The following is a 21699-nucleotide window of genomic DNA, read 5'->3' as shown; positions in this document are numbered from 1 at the left end:
CAAATCATTTCCCAGGCAGCTCATCTGAAGCATTAAAAGCTACAGACACTTGGAGTGGACCCTGGATTTTAGCACTACCCAGTGATTTGCCAGACCCTGACCAGGCTCACATGACTCTGAAGTATTAATTGAGAAAATATTAATGCTTTAATTGTGCTGTTACTCATGGGAAGCTGCTTCCTAAGCCTGAGCATGAACACATTCCTGAGCAGAAGCTGGGTTAAGGTTAGCAGGATTTACTCTGCAGTAGCCATGAGAATAAAGCACACGCTTCCTGAAAATCTGCTGTCAATTGATTTGCCTTGTAAACAGATCAGCAGGGGGAAAAAAAATGCTGGCTAGCCAAAGTTACACATTTTGTTTGCTCCAACTACTCCTCCTTCTTTAATTTACCCTAATTTCCTCTCTCCTCCCATGATTAATAAAGATTACCTCTTGCTTCTCATGCCCTTGAATGACCTCCATCCAATTCTTCAAGTCAACCAAAATTTTCCACCACTTGATAGCATCAAACTAATTCATCTTTCTAAAATTATAAACTAGAAAGCCAGCACAGGCTGGAGGCTGCTGAAGAGGCCACGGCCTGAGCTCCTGCACTCTCCCCAAAGGTCTCAAACTCTTACTTTTTAATCATCTATTACTGATTGTTTAATTAGTTATACCTGCAGCAGGAGCTGATTGTCATAGAGCCTCTGTAAGATTATGGCATAATCTGCTCATCCTTAGCAAAATGATTTGGCTGCTTGGACACAGGACAAGGGAACCAAAATATCAAATGCTCTTTGTAAGGATGGCTCAGAGATCCAGATGTGGAGAAAGGCTTTAGGAGCATGCAGTGACACACAAGGGCTCTGGCTTCCCTGCCCCCTTCTCCCTGTCCCTGCTCCTTCATGTGCTTTGATTTCCCTCCTGGAATGGTCCTTTTGATTGTTTTCAGCTTTCTTGTTACCTATGTTATCTACTGAAAGGCAAATTTGCAATCTCTCCATTTATTCTCAACTGGTTATTTAATAATCTGAATTAAAACTGGTTGGTTTCCCTTGAAACTTCTCCATTAGTTAAACTGAAGTATTTATTTAACATTTACATTTGAAAAGAACAAAATTAATGTATTTTGGACCTCTCTGGTATATTTGAAAGTGTTTTTACAGATTCAGTCTGTTCCAAACTATGGCTTCAATAACCCATGTGGGGAAAATAGAGATATCTTAATGTTTCACCACCTAGGAAATGCATTCATGTGCACCAAAGCCACCAGTTAATTTTGTGTGTCTATAAAGATTTGTTTGTCTTATCACCAGGAACAAGCAGGCATGTCTTTACAAGCCTCCACAACCCCCAAATTTAGTCAGATTTCTTTCTTTTTTGGTTTTCCTTTTAATTTGCAAATCTTGTAATCTAAGACTGAAGTTGACTGAACCAACCTCTAAACCAGCAGGGAAATACCAGCCAAAAACCACAATCTGTTTCCCATTTCTGTGTCAGGACTGCATCTTTGGGGGGGCTGTGAAAACAATTGTTTTGAAAAGATTATACAGTGAATCATGGACTGGTTTGGGTTGGAAAGGGACCCTTAAAAATCATCCAGGCCAACCCCCCTGTGAAACATTTCAGTCATTTTACTAGCTGGAAAAATCTGACTTTTAAAATACAAAAATGTGTGTACCAGAAAATCAGATATGAGGCCAAATTCCATCTTGTATGAAATGATCACATACAACAACAGAAAACAAAATCTATTGGCAGGAAATTCATCTGGGAGTTAATTAATAATGGTAATACTAGAAATTACAATATTATGGAGTTGAAAACAAATGAGGAGCTTTTTTCTGAGAAAAGCAGAAACTGCCCAGGATCTTTGAATTATTTTCCATTAGGAAGAATACAATAACACAATGAAAATAATTATCACCAGGGTTTGTTCATTTCTCAGGTACCTCAGCTTCTAAAACAAGACTGTGAAGGAAGATTTTTACTAAACCAACATATCCTTTCCATATATAAATACACTGACTGGCTAAAAACAGAGCAGTATTTGCACCTCTAATTTATAAATAGTTAAACTTAAAGGGCAGGGAAGAAAATAAGAAAAATCACCATAAACCAGTTTTTGCAAGTTGTAAATATATAAAGAAAAAAATTCACTTCTCTGCTTTAGGTGGATTTTAATTCACACATTCAAGGCAGGTAACATTAATATTGCAATTTCACACAGTAAGACCAAAGCAAGGCAAAGATTTGACAGTTCTTCCTTCACACACACAGTGATTAAATTCTTAATTGAAAAAGGTGTGGCACAGAATTAGTCTTACAACTGTAAGAAGATTTACTTCAACTGCTCAGCCATTAAATGGCTGTGTAGAGGATTACTCCTGAAAAGCAAATATTTTCCTGCAGGTAGAGATATAAATCCTGTGCATTGTCTGAATCAAGCATAAAATATCTCAAGGGGCTCTTTTATAAGAGCAGTGATACAACAATTCTGGAGAGAGCACAAAACAAGACAGTAAACTGATTTTTGTAACTCAAGGAAGGAGGTTTAACATGTATTTTGCTAATGCATGTGTATTAATACAGTGTGTGGCTGCAACAATGAAATGCTTGGTATTTCTAATTCATTTGCTGCTTGAAAAATTACTTTTTAAGACACAGAGATTGCTTTAAACACTTCACAATAATAATTCTGACCTGGATTAATAGCAGAAAAGGTTAATCATAAAGTTGGGATTCCACTGAGAATAAAATAAACTTTAAATACCTCTTTATTTATTTTATATCAAGAGTCTCTTTTTTATTCCTTTCCAAAAGCTTAAGTCATAGGAAAATATATGTTGACACCCCAAAAAAAAATAGTTTAAAGCCACAGCCCAGTGTTAACCCATGAAGAAAAAGGAACAAAGTTTAAAGATGTCATCTGCTGGGCTTTTCAGCTGCCAATACAATTTATACATTCCTTTTATCCACAGAAAACACTCTTACCCAGAAGACCCAATGCTTTTGCACACACCAAGCAGAGGCCTCTTCTCAGCAAAATTATCACATTTCTGAGCACCTGGCAAGAGGGAAAACAAAAGAAAAGAAAAAGCAGATCATTATGTGCTGTTTGTACAGTCTCCAGGTTCAGGCTGGGGCCCAATATACTGAATATAACACAGAACTCCCAGCTTGTGCAAGATAAGGAACAGAAATTCCAATTACAGGCAGAGCTGTGAGAGAGATGAAAATGAGAAACACCACAAGCAGCAAAACGTGGCCGGGCTTTGGGAGTGATTTTCTGTTCATCCCACAAGGGCTGGGACTCTGTCCCTGAACAAGTGGCTCCTGCTCACTTTTCTCTGTTCTTTAGGGAGTTCTCTGCAGCTCTGCCTGGATTCACACCTCGATTTCCAGTTTGGAGCAATGGAACCCAGGAGTGCCAACCTCAGAGCAGCCTCTGCAGCCTCTGCCCCGTGCCCAAGAAAACAGGAGACCAAATCCAAACCACATCAATGTTCCACCACCAGGAGATCTAAACCTTTAAGAAAACAAGCTCCAAGTGGAACCACAGCTCCTCCAGCACATCCCATCCCCTTCCAGGGCTGCTGACAGCAGCACAGCCCAGCAGAGCTGCTTTGGGCCAGGCTGGGCCAGCTGTCCCTGCCCTGGCATCCTGTCCCCCACCAGTGCCACCAGCCCTGGCACGGGGAGCCAGCCCTGCTGTGCCCCCAGGCTCACTCACACCTCCACCCAGCACAGGCAGACTGTTAAAGACGCCACACTTCTTAAAATGGGGTTTTAAGAGTTTGGAGAACTTTGCTTTACTGCTGTGTAAACAGAAATAAAACTAAAATTGAGGGGTTTAAAGAAAAAAAATCTCACTTCTGCTTGTGAACAATGTTTAACTGAATTCCAGGGTATGTTTCTACCCAACTTAAATAACAAAGTAACAACCAATATCACCACTATCAACTCCCCTCCATTTTCTTTCAACCTTTGCCTTTTTAATTATCTATCTATAGGTCTGCACATCTGTGCTGAATAATGGAATTATTTTTTCTCCATTATGCACCATACCCTTTGATCTCTAAAGAATATTAGTGATACAGTCTGCTCAAAATTTAAATCTTGAATAGTGCTCTACAAAACTAAATCATTTCTTCAGAAAGGCACAACAATTAACAATATACATTTGGACACAGCAGACTGTTAATTATTAATGACTCAGGTACATGCATTTAATTTGTAACAAACACTGCTGAGTCCTCTCATCTGTACAAGGAAAAATCTTCCCTCCTACACCTTTGGGTATTTATAAAGTCAAACGGATCACATCAATAACTCCACCATCAACAATAGCTTTACAAATAACCTCAACCAGCCAGATGGATTTTCCTTTTATTCCTATTATTTCAAGCTCTTTGGTGAGTCAAACCTGTACTGTATGTACTGACCTGGAAATTGATAAATGAAACATAAAAGTCTTCTTAAGAGTCTGGCAACCAATTTGTTTCCTTCATTGCAGTAACAGATGAATTCCATTTGTTCTGCTCCCAGCACAGAGGGTGAAATGCTGACTACCAGCACCTCTGCCACTGATTTAAGTGCAGCCAGGATTTACCCTGAAGTATTTAACTCTACTTTTTTCCTTCTTTTTTCACTTGGATATATTAGAGACACAAATGTATTTAACTCTACTTTTTTCCTTCTTTTTTCACTTGGATATATTAGAGACACAAATTCAGATGTTTATTTATGGTCTAGTTTAATGAGCAGGAAGGGGAAAGAAGGAGGAAAAACGTGGGGGGGAGTCCAGGGAATCAAGTGCCCAAAATCAAAAGCAATGCCAGATTTAATCCCCACAGCACAGGTTTGCAAAATTTCTGCAATAGGTGCTTAAAGTTCTGATTTCTGTCTATAATGACTCGAGTCCCTCCATTTTAAAAAATCCATTTTCTACTTCAATACTTTCAGAATGTAAATATTAATAGTGCAGGAAAGGATCATTACTGGGAGGCCTCTGAGGGCATTAAATCAGGTTAATAGCTGTCCCATCCACGAGATTGCAGAGTGACATGTGTTGGGCTCTAATGGAGGCAGGAGCCTCTCCCAGGTCTGGGGTGGCATTTAATCCCCCAAGTTCTGCTGGATTAATTTTCATTTGTAAAATTGTGTTTATTTGCATGTGCGAGGCGCTGACGTTGCACACACCTGCTGCACACACAGTGTTTAACAAAATTGAAATGAAAAACAGCTCTCTAAATCCCCCCAAATACAAAAAGTATTGAAATCCTGTTGAAAAGTCTTTTTCTTAAACTCCTTTTATTCTAAATCCTTTTAACTCTGTCATATAACACTACAGCATTTATAAAATGCTGGAAATCCTGACAAATCACACAATTAAAGTAATGAAAACTGCCCTTGCTGCCAACAAGGCACCACCTTATCTACAGCTCCATTTAGCTAAATGATAGGTTTGGTTTTTTAAAAACCTCACTTCAGTTAGTGTGCTTAAAATTGAAAAAAAAAAAAAGGGGGGGAAAAAATCTCTGTGGCTAAATGAAATTTCATACAAATCAACATTTAGAAGTTTATGAAGTCAAAAGGTTACCCACACTAAGCTCAAAGCAGCTTAGACCCTGTCCTGCTGATGAAACTGTGAACTGGGACCTCAGGGCCTGCTAAGGCCTCTCAATAATGCCAATAAAAGGAGTGACAACAGCACCAAAACCAGCACATCCTTGTGCAGAATGGCAGTGAAGCCCAGGGGGTGCCACAGGAACTCCAAGGCAGCTGAGAACTCTGGAAATGCCCCTGGTTTGCCAGCAGGAGGAAACTGCTGGATCAACTTCACACTCTGACCTATCCAGCAGTGGCCAAGGCACCATGGAGTGGATTTTCCTGGGGTGTAATTCCACTGATCAGCCCCCTTTAACACTGAGTGCTGCTCCTGCTCCACTAAACCCCTCTCCTTTCCATCTTTCCCTTTCTGGCATTCGTGGTCCTGCTGCAGCCCAGCAGTACCTGGGAATGCTCCAGGCTGGAATTCCCTCTCAGCCCAGCTGGGTGAAAGTTTCATGGGCACTGGTCTAAAGCACCAGAAAACAATGAAATAATAATTTTATTTCATTTATGATGTGATGAAGAAACACCGGTCAGGCCAAAGCTTCAAAAAAATTGGGCTTTTACAGTGTTGCACCCCAAAATTCTCCCCTGGAATCTCTCTAAAAGAGACTTACTTGGAGAATTCCAGTCTGTCATTTCAATAATCCACAGACATTCCCATTCATTATCCCAAAAACCCCAGGGAACAGTGGGAGAACAGCAGAACTCGGACACACACCTGCACAAGCAGCCCAAACCTGGCTTGTCCATGCAGCAGGGCCAGCCCCTCCACCACACAGAGCCTGGGATTATTTTGGCCTTTTGGGGATTTCAAACCACTGAGCCACCCAAGTGGCTGAACAGGCACAAACCTCACATCTGCCTTCCTTTAGAAAGCAACTTAAATATTAGAGCTCTTTAAGTGTACCTGCACTAAAACCTGAGTCAGCTTTTGAGGTTCCAGTCCTAATTTTACCAACATCAAAGATGGAAGCAGGGGAGAACAGGGATAAATCTGCTGCACTATTTCAGCTCTCAATGGGTTTTAGTACCTCTACATTCTCTCTATTTCCTTTTTTTATTTGCTTTTTTCCCCACTTATAAGTCAATTTGAGTGAACAGTCAAATTCACTGAGAGATGTAGGGCTATTATATCATCTTCCTGCAAGCAGCATAATCTAGAAAATGGCAATAAATTAATTCAGCTTGCTGGAGGAATTTATTTTCATAATGCTGAGACATGGAAACAGGTTTTACAGACAACCACTGATCTAAACTTCACCACACCAGCTTGTCACCCCTTGGAGCAGGAACTGCCACACACAGAGCTGCTCCTTGGCTTTCTCAGTCTCTTGATTGATTTTTAAACTACACAACTCTACCTTGACAAATGGGACAGCACAAGGCAAAGCAGGTATTTGGCCAGGGGCTTGTAAAATGACCTGGGATAAGTAATAAAAAATGGGAGATTGTAGCACTGACTTCCTTCAGAAAGCATCAATATTCTGATTTTGTAGGTGAAAGAACCACAAAGGTAACTGAAATAAATGTATCATTGCCTCAGCACCGACAGAAAATCCAGACCTGGAAACATGGAAACAACCCTAACCCCAGCCCAGCCCCCAGATGTGGAAGAGGAGAAGAGCCAAGGATGGCTCAGAGGGATTACAGCTCAGAATTCCTGCCCCTAAGACTGCCAGAGTCCAGACTGAGATGTTCTCATAGTCTAAATATGAGCTCTGCAAGCCCAAAATCTGGTCACAGTGCAAAGCCTCAGTCTCCAAAAAGGCCATGAATATTGTAAACTGCACAGAACAATTAAAGCCCTGCCTCCTGAAGGCCCTGGCAGCTGTGACCTGACCATGGAGAGGGGCTGATATCTGGAAGGTTTAGCATTATTTACAGGAATCCCTCCACTTCTCATGGCCATCTCCTCCAGGCTGCAGAGCAGGACATCAGAGTGATGCAGCAGAGCTGGGCCAGCTCCTCTGGGTGGCTCAGAGCAGAGCAGAGCTGGGCCAGCTCCTCTGGGTGGCTCAGAGCAGAGCTGGGCCAGCTCCTCTGGGTGGCTCAGAGCAGAGCAGAGCTGGGCCAGCTCCTCTGGGTGGCTCAGAGCAGAGCAGAGCTGGGCCAGCTCCTCTGGGTGGCTCAGAGCACAGCACAGATGCCAGTGCCAGCAGCTCCAGGGGCTGCCCAGGCTCCTGCTGCCAGCAGCACCCAGGACCTGGTGCAGGAGATCCCCTCCTCTGAAACAAGGCTTCATTATGCCACGAGGCACACCACGAGGCAGAGGATCTAACATCAAAGGGCTGCAGTTTTTTAATGAAATAGTTGACAAACTATTAAGTTCTGCTGCTGTAAAGTCACCAAGTTAAAGCCATGAGCTTTCCTTTCACACCTGGGAATGAGCTGCTTATCACCAGCTCAGATCTGTTTCTAGGAACGTGCCAAATCCATCCACCAGGAGACTCCTATTTTCAATAATTCCCTTTTTACAGCTTTACAGTAAAACAGTGTTTGAGCCTGCTGATGGTAATCAGCTTCTCCTTTACAAATTCCTTTTATTTCGTTCAGAATCATTAAAGCTCATGAGTTAGTTATCTAAGGCCTCTTATTACAGCTTCACTTTTATCTGATTCCAGATACTGGTCAATGATACATTCATGTACTTTTAATCAAAGATTTATTTAAACCAAGCCATGTAAAAAGAGACCAAAACATGTTTTTAAAAGGTTTGGTTTAATTTAATATGAGCTAATTTGAATAGTTTTCTAATGTAACAACTATCATTGTCAGATGCTAAATATATGGAATTTAGGGGCAGAAAGACAATAACTGCTTGAAGGAGTTCATGAGTACGATTTACTGGATTGAAAAAGTAAATTTCTCTTTTTTTTTTCCTTCTAGAAAGGAAGGGGCACAGACATCCATCACTCAGTGACACAAAGAACAGCAAGAGTGCAGCTCATTGGAAATTCTGCAGGGTTCCAGTAAATGGAATAAAGGAACAACAGGCTTGGGAAGTATTTTACTCTAAGTTAGTTTAACCTGTAATAGTTACACAGCCACATACATTTTGTATATTCCTCTGCTCAGGAAATCACCAAAACAATATATAGTATGTCCATTAAACATTCTTCATTTACTTTCTTTGAAACACACAAAATCAGTCCAATTTATTATGGACAATTTAAATAATAGGATTTTAGGCTGTATTTTTTGAGTTCATCAATTAATTCAGAAAATAATTACTAGAAATTCTAAACCAGCATAGTCCCCAAACATCTTGGTCAAATTCTTTTCATCCACAAAGTAAAACAACCAATTTAATTAAAACCCTAACAGTTCTTTCAGAAGTCAACAATTAGCTCGGGTTTGTATGGAACAGGGTAATTGTTTTAGAGGAATTTGCTTGGTCATGCACAGTTGCTCAGATTTTGCAGCAAGTTCTTCTCAGGGTTAACTCAACTTCTGGAAGAATCCTGTTAAATTAAGCAGCTTGGTTTAGAATTTGATAAAACAGTATTTAAGCAGAGGCAGAGAGGAGCTGCACTCAAGGGGTGATAAAATGTAAAGCACTGAAAGGGTCGAAGTGAGTACAGCTAATGTAAAATAAGGAGAAATGAACAAATCAGAAGCCAGTGCCGCCCCACAACACAAATCCTGGTTTGTTAGTTTAACTGGAGTGGCCCAGCAGCCTTTTGGAAGAGTTCTGTGAATGCTGAAGGGTTTGGGGCTGTACTCACTGATCTGAGGAGCTGGCAGGATCCGAGCGGCTCGAACCGGCCCGTGGCGCACCGAGAACAGCTCCTGAGCCTCACCGCTGATCTGCAAAGGCCAGAGAACAACTTACACCTGCAAAAACACATCCACTCCATGGCCAGAAACACATCCACTCTATGGCCAGAAACACATCCACTCCATGGCCAAAACACATCCATTCCATGGCTAAAAACACATCCACTCCATGGCCAGAAACACATCCACTCCATGGCCAGAAACACATCCATTCCATGGCCAGAAACACATCCACTCCATGGCCAGAAACACATCCACTCCATGGCCAGAAACACATCCACTCCATGGCCAGAAACACATCCATTCCATGGCCAAAAACGCATCCACTCCATGGCCAGAAACACATCCATTCCATGGCCAGAAACACATCCATTCCATGGCTAATAACGCATCCACTCCATGGCCAGAAACACATCCACTCCATGGCCAGAAACACATCCACTCCATGGCTAATAACACATCCATTCCATGGCTAAAAACACATCCATTCCATGGCTAAAAACACATCCACTCCATGGCCAGAAACACATCCACTCTATGGCCAAAAACACATCCACTCCATGGCCAGAAACACATCCACTCCATGGCCAGAAACACATCCATTCCATGGCTAATAACACATCCATTCCATGGCTAATAACACATCCACTCCATGGCCAATAACACATCCATTCCATGGCTAATAACGCATCCATTCCATGGCCAGAAACACATCCACTCCATGGCCAAAAACACATCCATTCCATGGCTAATAACACACCCACTCCATGGCCAGAAACACATCCACTCCATGGCCAGAAACACATCCACTCCATGGCCAAAAACACATCCACTCCATGGCCAGAAACACATCCACTCCATGGCTAATAACACACCCACTCCATGTCCAGAAACACATCCACTCCATGGCTAAAAATGCATCCATTCCATGGCTAAAAAGGTAGGTGGAAAGGCATTGTAGGGAGGTACATTGGTAACACTCTGCCTAAGCAACCACTGCCATTTCTCTAATTGAAAATATATATAAGAAATCTTGAATTAACTGTTCATGACCACACAGGTTTTGGGAGAAGCAAGACTTGAAGCTGACTAAAATTCACAAAAATGTATCCCACGTTTCACATGGTTCTAAAGGAAAATGCCAGCTCACCAGAAATCAGTCAAGAGTGGCAAACATGGGTGGAAAAAGATGGGAGAATTTCATATATTGGTTCATTTCAAACTCAGCAGGTGTGAAAACCGTGTTTAAAAACTGGTGGTCGAGCTACTTAAGCCTGTCACTGATGGCAATGTTGAAAAGATTAAACCAGAAGCAGTTAAGATGAATTTCCAGACTTCCTGCAATGGTCACTCAATGTATTTTCATAACTGCCTGGAAATGGATCCGATATGGAACGTCAAACTCCAGGAAAATGGCAAACATTCTGGAGCTCATTTCCAGCTAACCAACAACTTAAAACAGATGTAATGAGCCTCAGAACACAGCCAAGGCTGGCATAAAGTTTTGCCAAACAAGCAGCTTACAATATCAGAAGAGAACATGATTTGGAATAAGGTTCTTAGGAATCAATAAACTATAAATTCAAGTGAACTTTTGGAAATGTCATTTTATGGTTGTTTCCATTTCTTTCTGCACTTCAGCTCACACGTCCAAGAAGTTAAAATACTCCTACTGTTTGACCAGCAAATCCCAAGTACAGTACTCCAGGCTCTCAGCTTACATCCACTCTTGCCTGGTTATTTATTATCACTGCTCCAGGTCATGGGGGAGAACAAAACCCACCCCATGAAGCACAAATATAAATGGAATTACCTTGAAAATACCATTTACTACAGAGCTAAGCCACCATTCTGCACACACTACAGAGAACTGCTGCTTCTCCCTGTTAAGCCTGGAATTGCACACAAGCTACACAAATGTGGGGAAATAACATTCTAAGCTATTTTAGCCCAGCAGTTTATCAATTAAATCATTGTTCATGACACCAAGTCTCACTAAAAGTTTGCTGATAGCTTTTAACTGATCATGAGCTTGGAGTGCAGTGTGGGGCAAAAAAAAGCCTCTGGATGAAAACATCTGTATCCAGAAAAAACAGCTCAGGAAAATGTAGAGCACAGCTAAGCAGAAAATGAGGAAAATTAAAGAGGGACAGAATAATAAAGAGATTTAAGGAATTAAGACAGCAGCACGTTTTCTGTCCACTGGAACACAGCAGCTCTATGCAAAGGGGAAGGAGGAAATGGAAAAGAAGAAAAATAGAAGGTTTGGGAACTATTATTATTGGCAATTAAAGTTTTTCCCCCAAACCATGCAAATGCTGTTTCACACGTGTATGCACATCTCTGGCTAGGAGTGAAAACAAGAGGGAAAGGAAGCAGCACAACAAAGGTACGGAAGGAGTGATTCCCATAAAATATCCCAAGCAGCTCAGACACCTCCCTCTCCTTTTGAGCCCTGCCAGCACACCAGCCCCAGCTCCAATCTACTTCAAACAAGGTTCCAGTCCCCAAAGGAAGACACACTGAGAGGGCCAAACCTTCTTAACTCAGGTTCTGCTCTTAAATATCCTGAACTCCAGGAGAATGTTTATCCAGCCTGGTCTGCCAAGACCTGGTAGAGCTTAAACTTGAGACTTGCAAAGAAATGTCCAAATACAAATGAAGTTTATTTGTGCTGAAGCATTTCACATGGAAATCCCAGCCCAGCTCTTCTCGTGCATATAATGCAGCAACTCTTGAATAATTATCATTCATTATTTAAAGATAATTTATTATTTCATACTGGGGGGAAATTACAGAAGGTAAGGTTAAATGGAGTGACAAAAGGCACAGGATCCAACAGTGACTAAGATGAGATTACAGGTATTTAGCCCCTGCAGGTTAACAGGTCCTCTGCTCAGTCCCTGTAGCATTCTACATCAGGGAATGGTTTGGGTTCAGCCTCTACAGCTCAAGTGCTGAGCACCTGCTGACTCCTAGGAGCTAAAAAGGATCAAATCTGAAGACACATCCCCACTGGAGGCTTTGTAATGAAAATGCAAGGTGCCACCCAAGCACCAGCATCTCACTTGTAAAGAAAATTCAAATTCTCTCACAGGAACAAAATAAAATTTCCAAAAAATCTGGATGTGACACCACAACACTGATCACATGAAAACACTGCTATTTCATCTAGCAGAGTTTCACAAAGTAACAGCTTTTTCAGGGGATTTGTGTGTCCTTAACTGTCCTGCTCAGACAGGGACTCATGGAAGACACTGCATGCTGGGTCTGCCATGAATTAGTGAGAGCTTGGCTGTTCCTTGGTTTGCTTGGCACTGAAAAATGCATTAGGGCTTCGAGTTCAGAATTTTCTTTGAATTCCAATTCACTTCTTTCAAACACCAGAAGCTTCTGCTGCTGACAACCCCCTGAATTAACTGGGGTTAATGCTAATGCCCTTCATTTAGCTATGGCTAAAACTGCATTGCTGAGGTCACACAGATCCAATCTGCCTGCAAGCACCTCCCTGGGGGGACAGAGACTGTGTGGCCTGATCCTTTGCCACTCCAGCCCTTAGCTCAGCTCATCCCCTGGGAATGGGACACTCCCCCCAGCAGGAAGCCAAGGGGGACCAGGAGCTGCCCACTGAGGGGACAGGGGGTCAGCTGTGGGCTGGCACCTCCCAGCCAAAGGCTCCACATCCCCTTAGCAGTCCCTGGAGCTCCACAGTCTCACATGCACAGACAAAACACAAATAGAGCTCATGAATTGAAAACAGAGCTCTAAATTCTTCAAAAAGCACCTGTGAGAAACGAGGCTGTGGCTGCCATTTTGGATTGGATCCAGCTAAGTAGCAAGTCCCCGTGGCAGCTCTCAGAGCTCTTAAAAGTTTTTCTTTCCCATTCCAAAAGCCAAGAATATTTCCAAACAGGTTTCAAGAATTGGATATTAAGCTGTAAAAGCAGCTTCAGGTACTCGTTGCAGGGAAGAGGGAATGCAAAATGAGGGCTCTGAGCTGCTCTGGTAGAACATCTCAGCTTCCCCAAAACCTGGCATCAACCACAACTCCCAGACCTACAGGGAAGGCTGGAAGCAAAGGATTCAAACCCCAAAAAAGTCTTCATTAAAGGAGGAAGAAGAATCTTCTTCACTTAAGAGATCTTGAGCTACTGCCTAAAACATGACAGCCCAGGAGTCTGCAGCACTGGAAATTTCTGATGGCCCTGCTTGGAACACACCAGTTTGCACCCATAAAAAAACCTGAACAAAGGAAGTTTTGTTCACACCAAGGACAAGTAATAGTTTCCAACCAGAGAAAATGGTTTTGACCTGGGGAAAAAAAAATTAAAACAACAAAAAAAAAAAAAAGCCAAACATACACCAAAGTGAAATGAGTTTGGAACTCAGTGCTTGAACTGTGCAAATCTAGAAATGGACTCTGAGGAATGTGTAACAGGAAAAGGGAATGATCAGGAGGTTGTTTTTAAATATTCTGATGTATGTTTTAAACATCAATATATTATGATATGACATTATGATAATAAGCAATTAATAGATACCAGCACCAAATATTGCTGCATATGGTTAAAGGCAACTTCCAGTCATGCTGCTGCTGAGAAAGGACTGGAAGAAAATGAACAAATTTTATCACTCTAGTTTAGAAATTCCCTCAGCTTTTCCATTCAAACAGATCTCTGTAATTATCTAGAGATTGTGAGAGTTTAGATGCTCAAGGAATGTTACTCTGGTGACTGCACTGAGGGTGAAGTTGCACCTAGTGCTTTAAATTATGGCAGTGCTAGTGGAACCAGAAGTTTTATAAAACCACATTTCTTGCACACTGGTGCCTCTTCAGTGTAAAAAACCCAAAGCCTCAGCAAATGATTTGCATAGATGTTCTGCAAAGTCCTCAGACATTTTTCAGGGTCACTAGGTCAGGTCATTACTCCATTTTTCTGAGTGGCACATGCAAGTGGTTCCCTCTAGAAAGAGGCCTGGGCAGAGGAAGGATCACAGCATGGGATGTGATAAGTTCCTTTTCTAATTGTCACGAGAACCATTACATTAAGATGATTTTTCTACTCCTGAAACTCCCAGCCTACAATGAGAAACAAAAACCAAGCAGCCAACGTGCATTCCCTGAGCAGGAACATCCAGAACAGACACTTGGAAACCACACCAGGCACAAAGCAGCTCCAGTTGTCCCTGAAACATGAAACTGGGAGCAAGGCAAAAAACAAATCCCAAACAAAGCCCAGAACTCCAGTGCACCATTATCAAACAGGAACTCCTGGTGTATCCCCAGATTCCTCCCCACTCAGCCAGGAGTATTTTAAGCCCACTTTTAACCTTGCCACCCCCTCTGGAGAGCAGAGATCAAAGCCCAGCCCTTGGGATGGACACCCTGTGCTGCACTTCCACAGCCAGGCTCCCCCAAACACCAGCCCAGCCCTTTGAAGCCTCCCTAATGGTATCTCCCATTCTGCAAATCACACTTTGCTACTCCAAAGCTCTTCCTCGGAGGAGATGTTAATGTGAAAGCACTCTCAGCTGCAGAGACACGGCAGCGAGGTGTGGGCAAGGCCACGGAGCACCATTAGCAGGAGTGTGGGCTTAGGAGCTGTCATAAACACTTCATAATCACTCACACACAACCCCTGCTGCCTGCAACACGTTATTAAGTGCTGAATAGAGGGCCAATTGTAGGAATAAAAAAGCACAATGCCACAGATAATGACTTTCCTGAGGAGATTTGCACATAAATGTCAAATTGTTGCTTTTGCAGATTAAGCTGGAGAATGCAGAGTTGGTTATTTTTTTTCCCTTAGCTGGAATAACACTGCTTAATTACAAGCTAAATAGTCAGAGGGGCCAAGAAGGAAGGTTTGTGTAATAGCAAAGGGCACAACAGAGTGATGCCAAATAAGCTCTTAAATATTAAGTCAATCACATAGCTGCCAGGTTTTATTGTGCTCAGGCTAAGCAAGGGGGGAAACACAAAGGAGGAGCAGCAATGTGGAAAAACCCCCTCCAGTTTAGGAAAACTCCTCCAGTTTAGGAAAACTCCTCCAGATTATGAAAACCCCCTCCAGTTTAGGAAAAACCCCCTCCAGTTTAGGAAAAACTCCCTCCAGTTTATGTTCCCTCTAAATCTGTTGGCTATACAAATCCTGCTCTACAAAGACATTGAAAGCTGATGTTAAAGATCATTATCCTGTGAAAACCTGCACTAACAGAGGAGCCATTCCAACACTGACACTGCTCTAACACAAAGTGTCCAGGTCCTGGCTGGGCTCTCAGAATTTCACAGAATATACAAATAAAGGCTGCTAAAATGATGCAATATCCCCACAGCTGACATTCTGAAGGTGCATGGTAAATATTTCCACATTGGGCATTTTCTCTATTTCACTGGACTTCCCCTCTGCTCATACTTCTGCAAAGGTTGAACAACATTAAGAGAAGCTGTCCTGCAACTTAATTTTTGTTATTTTTCCTGAAATAGCAAATACTATCAAAAGCTAGGAATGATGAAGAAGTGAAATACATTGGAGGAAAAAAAAAGACAGCCTGGCTGTATGCTCCTATTAAAAAGAAGACAAAATCAGGTATTCCATGGCCTAACTTGTGGCTCATTTGGACACAAGGAGGAAAAAAAAAAGAAAAATAGAGAAATAAAAATGAAAACATCTATCCATGGCAACACATCCCCCTTTTTTAGCAGAAAACACAGGTTCATCCGGATAAAAGCATTTCAGCTGGGTAAAACAAGGTGTTTTGTGAGGATGCTTGAGCTGAAGCCGATGTGATGCTCAGGGTACGGTAATTAATTAATTAATTAATTAATGATTGATGAGGCGGAGCTGCCGCTCTTAGCCCGGTGTCCCAGCGCCCCCGTGTGGGCGCTTTTTGTAACGCACCGCGAGAGAAAATCCCATTTTGGCTGAAATGTTCCCAAGGTTCAGTTCAAGTGCCTAAATTTTAATAAACACAAAATACTGAAATTTAGAGAATTATATTCGGTCTCACTCCATTTCTGTTAAACATTCCCTCAAACACAAAACCTCATCAGCTAATTTCCTCATTTGTGCTAACGAGATGCAGTCCAGAGGATAATAAGATGCAATAAAGAAGGGGAAAGCCCTACCACACCCATAAAACTCAATTAAACTGAACTTTAGAAATTAACATTATTTTCTAAGCTACTGGTATATAAACACGTCCTACACAGCTGACCAGAAAGCTGTAAAATGTACACATTTCTTAAAAAAACCTGCATTTTACAAAGGGAAAGAACTCCATCCTCTGCTTTATTCTGAAGGATAAGGTGTTCTGAGCAATTTTGCTTTTTTAAGTTCAGAATTTTATGACCTACTGTATCCAACTTTATTCTCTCATTTTGAGCAATTTGGGGGGAATTCCTCAAATGAAGACCACGTGCCCATAAACCCCTCTGGACACAAACCAGGGCGTGGGGATGACAGCATGAAATCAATCCCACATGCACACAGAGGCCTTCAGAAAATTAAAATTGCAAATCACATCCATGACAAACAGGTGCTTGTAAAATACTGTTAATACTGTCATTCTGGAGCTCCTGGGACAAATTCTGTCGGTGTTTTTAAACCTTTCTTCTTTTCTGTTAAAAAATAAAATGCAGTTTTGTTTTGGGACTAGAAACTACTCCAGAATGGCAAACACTGCTCCCAGTTTGAGGCTGGAGATGGACTTAGCAGGAATAATGTGTAAAAAGCCCTTAAAAATCTGCAGGTACATGAAGTGAAGTGTTTGAGCTGTGCTCAGGATTATCTGAAGATAAGCACATTACACACAATCCATGAGACACTGAGGGAAGTGCTGCCCTTTTCCACTCCAACGGGAGAAATTCAAGGTAAAACAGTCAGGTTGGAACACAGAACTGACAGGGAAAGGAGGAGGAGGGAGGGGTGAGCTCTGCACTCACAGGTATGCTCCAGACTTGCATCCCATCACTGTAGCCAATCAGCAGCAGCAACGGGGGCTCATTCCCAGTGCTGTGGATTTCATGGAATTCCATATTCCTGGAGGTATCTGAAGGACATTCCAACAGCAAAGCCACCATCAGAAATCAGGATCCAGCTCTCAGCAACATCAGATGGTTCCCTCAATTGTTAGGACTAAAAGCAACCCAAGTGCTTTACATTTTCATGCTGCAGCAATACTGAAATATATTCTTTTATACTCACACCTGCAAACACCACTGGTAAAGTTTCACAAAGAGAAAGCTTCAAAATTTAAAATATTGGAGAAAAAATTTCTGGATAACAACCCAGTCTAGAGAAAATGGTGCTTGATTCCCCTTCAGACCTGAGCTCTTCCACCTGTTTATCCCTGCTCCCTTTTTTAAAGGAAGGTTAGGGATGGAGTGAGAGAGAACCTAAAGCAGGGTTATTAGAACTAGAAATTATCTATAATCTCTATGTGGCCATAGATATATATATATAATCTATATATAAATATAACCTTATGGCCATCTCTGGCCAGTCAAGGTTTGTTTGCTTGTGGGTTTTTTTTCCCTCTATTTTTTATAAAATCTCAGGCATTCCCTTTTTAGGTTCATTAACAAAAGTCCTCAGAATATTCTTCAGAACCCTTCATGTTGTGTTTAAATTTATTTTATGCAGCTTGTTCTGACTGGGCCTGGAAACATCCTCCTTCACCACCCCAAATAAATCCTCTCTGTCTTTGATACTTCCATGCTGTCAGTGAGCTTTTGCTCATTCTCTCGTGGTTAAAAATGTCATTTAAGAGGGGTTTTACCCAAGAAAATCCTAATATTTATGATTATTCCATTACAAAGAGAGCTGACTGGAATTATTGCCCATGGACCCAAAACTCACAAGAACAAGTGAGAGAAAATGAAGCCATACCATTTAAATCTGCATTTTCAAATCTGACCCAGACAATTTTCTCTTTTTCTTCTGGTGGGGTTCCACTGTAGGCCTGGACAAAAAGCAAAAGGGTTGAAACAAGGAAGATTTACAGTGATTTTTGTCCCTCTGTCAGAAGGAATTCTGTTAAAAACCACAACCATGATCCCTGGAGCTCACTGTCACCAGTGCTCACACAACAGTGGACATCACTCACTGATGCAGGAATGACAAAATATTTGTGACAATAAATCTTCTGGGGCAGGTAAGAACTGCCACGGGACTTAGAGGGAGTTAATAAAATTAAACACAGTGGCTTCTGCAGGCTTTAACTGCAGCACTGCTGGAGGTTCTCACATGAGGTGTTTTATCATTAAAATTCTCTTTAATTCATTTAAAAGCTTTGCAGGCCAGACTGAGGAAAGAAAGAGACCTTTACTGCACAGTTTATATTGCTGACACCTTCCAGCTCTGTTTGTGACAACTTTAATGCAGCCATTTAAGAGAGAATAAACTGCAATTCCAGGAGAACAGATCCACATTTCAGCCCTGTGTTCTACAGGTTCCCATAAAAAGATGAGATACAAAAAGGAGTTGTGGAGTGAGGCTTGCAGTGCTTCCAGGCTGGAGGTTTTACAGTCCTCAGGAGAAGCTGTGGTGCAGGAAGGTGAGCAGCAGCAGAAATACCATCACTTCCAAGTGAATTATAGCAAAATACTGAGACTGTTTGGGATTGAATGTGAACACATCTTGTATAATCACTTTATACACCCCAGAAAAGCAACAACATGGACTAAAAATACAAATGTGAAAAATAAGTGTGGGGTTTGCTGTTCAAAACAAATCACATTCCACACTTCCAAGGCAAGCTGATGTGGAAAATACAACACAGACTGTGTCCTTTACCCAGCCAGGGGGAATGGGAGGCTGTGGAATGCAGCAATCCCTTCACTGAAACTTTCATTATGTTTAATTTTAACCCTGAGCCCAAAATGCATTTCACAAATTGATACTACTGAGGGCATTGCTTTTGTATCATTACAGAATAAATGCACTGGGAATTCCTAAGAGGAAATTCACAAGGAAACAAGACACTAAATCATTCTTTGGAATCAGCATCAGGATCATTTCCTGAAGCTGCAATCAGCTGCAGTGCTCCTCCACCAGGGACTACAGCTTTCCCAAAGAGCAAAACAAAATTAGTTCCCTTCTGCTGCTGGGAGGCCCATGGGCCACCTGGAAGGGACCATTCCAGTGCCATATTTATGATCTATAAATATATTAAAAGATATAAATATACATATTTTATTTATTTTTATTTATTTATTTATTCATTTATTCATTTATTTATTTATTAGGTGACACAATAAATTCACAAAGCAGAGTGAGCCTTCCTGACACTGCTTTTTTGTGCCCTGAAGAAAAGTAGTTTTAAAGATCCACACCCTACCTGTGGCACAACATCTTGGAGGAAGGTAACAACACTTTCCATGTAGGACTGTTCCCTGGAAAACAGAAGGAGAATTTCAGCCAAAGGAGCTCAGAAATGGCCATGAATTATTAAATTAGGTCAGCAAAAGGAAGCATGAGCAACCTTTAGCACATAGGAGAATGCTAAGCATGCAATGCAGGCACTTAATTTTACTGCCAAATTCTGATAATATAAATTGTGGCCATGACAGGACTAAGGAAGAGTAATAAAAGTCTGTAAAAAAGCCAAGTGATACCTGCTGATGGAAAAACTGCTTGGGGGGAAAGAACAAAATCTAAATTCAAGGAATAAGCCATGTTCTCCACATCAGAGGGGCCTGAAGGGGTACAGGGATTTGGAAATCATTCCTCAGGATTTTTCTACTTGAATGAAACACGAAAATGAGGATTTAAACAATGACTGGAGCTCTCCTGGTGGCACAAACAAACTCCCAGAGCTCCTGTGCATGATGGACAATGCTGGCAGTGCTCAGGGACAGGGGATGGAACAAAACCTCCCCTAAGGGCAAGGAGAGGCACTTCCAGAGGAGAATTTATAGCTTGGGAAGTTTATTCCCTGCTGGAAGTTCATCAGCAGCATCAGCTGGGGAGGGTTTAAAGCGCAGGACACATTTGCTGGGGCAGAGTGAAGGCAGGGCTCTGAGCAGCCTGTCCCTGCACGAGCAGGGAGTCCCCCAGGAAGAGCTGAGCAAGCACAGCGTGGGCTGAGAGCAGCACACAGATGGTGCTGAAACCCTGCAGAAAGTTGGTGCTTTGAGCCATGAGCAACACTTGAGACACTCAAGAGCTGCCTGCAGAAAGTCTGAGATTACTTCAGAAAAGCCTTCAGGTTTTCTTTAGGCAACAGTTTTGGCAGCTCCCAAATTAACTTCTATGCTGCTGCAATTTTTCCTGAGCCAACTCAAGATTTCTCATAGCAACAAAGGAGAACTGTAAATTAGGAACTCTGGATGGCCAAAGGTGCTTTTTTTCTGAAGCTGTGCAAGATTGTTTTAATAAAGCCAGGAGTGTTTGGCACTGAAAATGCAGCACTCTGAAGAATTTAGGTCTACACACAACCATACAGAAGATACTTGAGCCCCAGTGCTGCAACAGCTCTTTGAAAACAGAGCTCAATCTGAAAGATGAAGTTTTACATTCCAGGAAGGCAACTCCAGCCCATGACCAAAGCAGCCATCCCAGCACTGCTGCATCCCAGACTGTCCCACTCAGCTTTGGCCTGAGCCCTTACAAAGGAGCTGTGGTTTCTTCTGTGCTGATTCTTCTCTGATTTATGTAGGTCACCCACGCTGCCCCTGCACACCTTTATTAAAATGCCTGGCCACAGGTAGAGTGTTAAACACAGTGTCTGGAGCTGCCCTGGGAATGCCAACCAGCCAGAGTCATGCTGCCCTCGTGGCTCAGCTCATGCAATGCACTTTTTTCCCCTCTCCCTAGGCACATCTTGAACCCAAGATGATGTTTGGGAGGTGTTTTATTCAGAGTGTGTGCTCTAAATCTCCCCCAAAGATGAAAAAATTCCAGGGAGATCTCTTTAAAGTGGTTAAAAACAACATAATGCACAAAAAAAGCCCAATCTTCCTTTAATAATGATGTAGAAAGTTAACATGAGCAGCAGAATGCTGCTCAGTGCTCAGCACACACAGATTCACCAAAAAAAATTACATTTCTGAGGCACAAACAGGTACCTCAAGACCAAAACATCATGTTTAAAAAAAAGAACAGATCATCATCTTCAGAACAGACAATCAACTTCTTACAGTGGTTTTCTATTAAAATACTTTTAAAGCACATTTTGAAGAAAATGTTACAGAGAGGAAATGCATTCCTTGAGGAATTTTGCCACATTAAAAAAATGGCTGCAGGACAAAGTTCTAACACAATTTTTTGTGCTACAACAATCAGTTTCTTGTGATCTTCAATAAAAATGAAGTGAATC

The 21699-nt window shown here is 41.8% G+C and overlaps 1 protein-coding gene across 8 annotated transcripts in view; it reads right to left on the bottom strand.

Moving 5' to 3' along the window:
* BCAS3 (BCAS3 microtubule associated cell migration factor) overlaps positions 1–21699 on the bottom strand; it is a 293578-nt gene that overhangs the window by 269424 nt on the left and 2455 nt on the right. For all 8 annotated transcript variants that reach the window (XM_030232182.2, XM_030232183.2, XM_030232185.2 and 5 more), the window contains exons 3-7: positions 19720–19774; positions 18270–18342; positions 17324–17430; positions 9327–9408; positions 2980–3052 (exon numbers count right to left, since the gene is read on the bottom strand). In XM_030232182.2, coding sequence (XP_030088042.1) covers positions 2980–3052; positions 9327–9408; positions 17324–17430; positions 18270–18342; positions 19720–19774 — 390 coding nt within the window. The remainder of the gene's footprint in view (positions 1–2979; positions 3053–9326; positions 9409–17323; positions 17431–18269; positions 18343–19719; positions 19775–21699) is intronic.

Source organism: Serinus canaria, chromosome 19 (genome assembly GCF_022539315.1).
Source record: "Serinus canaria isolate serCan28SL12 chromosome 19, serCan2020, whole genome shotgun sequence".
In the NCBI taxonomy this organism is placed as follows: domain Eukaryota; kingdom Metazoa; phylum Chordata; class Aves; order Passeriformes; family Fringillidae; genus Serinus; species Serinus canaria.
The sequence above is the reverse complement of the archived record's forward strand: the minus strand, read 5'-3'. Positions and strand labels throughout refer to the sequence as shown.